At 52.4% G+C, this 1503-nt stretch overlaps 1 protein-coding gene across 1 annotated transcript; it reads left to right on the forward strand.

Moving 5' to 3' along the window:
* The first annotated feature begins 540 nt into the window (after window positions 1-540).
* LOC137677005 (olfactory receptor 14A16-like) lies at window positions 541-1503 on the forward strand. Its single transcript, XM_068424196.1, has one exon. It carries the CDS (start codon window positions 541-543, stop codon window positions 1501-1503), a length of 963 nt encoding a protein of 320 aa, XP_068280297.1.

Here is a 1503-nt window from a genome sequence, read left to right on the forward strand (position 1 = left end):
CTTCCCTCACTCTGCACTAAGCTGCAGGCAATCCTCTTGACTTGCAGGACTCACTTCGTTCTCCCTGAGGGCAGCAGAAATGCTGACAGTTTCTGACATCCAAGAATACTACCCGGGATGGGAGGAGGAGCTGTAAAATACCAAACCCCTCGAAATGCCTTCTGCCATCCTGGTTCCTTAACACTGGGAGTGCACCTGTTGACAGGCCCTTGTACATTACAAGTGGTTCCATCTGACAAAGGTGAACACCAGGTCTGCTCCCTGAAGACACCATTCCCATGAACCGACTGCTGCAGAGCAGGGCTGACTCCTCAGCAGTCAGTGGGTAGATGTCGTGCTCCTCATGACACATTCAGCCACCATACACCAGGGGTCCAGGCAAGGGGCTGAAGGACATTCTCCTAGAAAAGGAAAACCGGTGTGTGTGTGTAGCAGGGAGAGGGTTATTGGGAAATGGCTTTGATTTTATTCAGAAAAATCTACCCTAACTTTTCACTGTTATTTCCTCCTTGCACAGTCTCACATATCCAGAGGCACCAAATGTCCAACAGCAGCTCCATCACCCAGTTCCTTCTCCTGGCATTTGCAGACACACGGGAGCTGCAGTTCTTGCACTTCTGGCTCTTCCTGGGCATCTACCTGGCTGCCCTCCTGGGCAATGGCCTCATCGTCACTGCTGTAGCCTGCGACCACCGCCTCCACACCCCCATGTACTTCTTCCTCCTCAACCTCTCCCTCCTAGACCTGGGCTCCATCTCCACCATTCTCCCCAAATCCATGGCCAATTCCTTCTGGGACAGCAGGGCCATCTCCTATGCAGGGTGTGCTGTCCAACTCTTTCTGTTTGCCGCCTTGATAGTGGCAGAGTATTGTCTTCTGACGGTCATGGCCTATGACCGCTACGTTGCCATCTGCAAACCCCTGCACTACGGGACCCTCCTGGGCAGCAGAGCTTGTGTCCACATGGCAGCAGCTGCCTGGAGCACAGGTTTCCTTTATGCTCTGCTGCACACAGCCAATACATTTTCACTACCCCTCTGCCAAGGTAATGCTGTGAATCAGTTCTTCTGTGAAATCCCCCACATCCTCAAGCTCTCCTGCTCAGATGCCTACCTCAGGGAAGCTGGACTTATTGTGGTTAGTGGCTGCTTAGCTTTAATGTGTTTTTTTTTCATTGTGCTGTCCTACGTGCAGATCTTCAGGGCCGTGCTGAGGATCCCCTCTGAGCAGGGACAGCACAAAACCTTTTCCACGTGCCTCCCTCACTTGGCCGTGGTCTCCCTGGTTATCAGCACGGGCATGTTTGCTTACTTGAAGCCTCCCTCCCTCTCTTCTTCATCCCTGGATCTGGTGGTCACAGTTCTGTACTCAGTGATTCCTCCAGCAGTGAACCCCCTTATCTACAGCTTGAGGAATCAGGAACTCAAGGACGCACTGAAGACGCTGATTCAGTCAGTAGTCTTTCAGCAGCCACATCTGCTGCCAACTTCTCTTCACAAGTGA

This window comes from Nyctibius grandis (genome assembly GCF_013368605.1).
Source record: "Nyctibius grandis isolate bNycGra1 chromosome 34 unlocalized genomic scaffold, bNycGra1.pri SUPER_34_unloc_1, whole genome shotgun sequence".
Lineage (NCBI taxonomy): Eukaryota > Metazoa > Chordata > Aves > Nyctibiiformes > Nyctibiidae > Nyctibius > Nyctibius grandis.

Bases quoted from the DNA above. Each gene is read 5' to 3' on its own strand.
- LOC137677005 (XM_068424196.1), top strand. From the start codon at position 541: ATGTCCAACAGCAGCTCCATCACCCAGTTCCTTCTCCTGGCATTTGCA.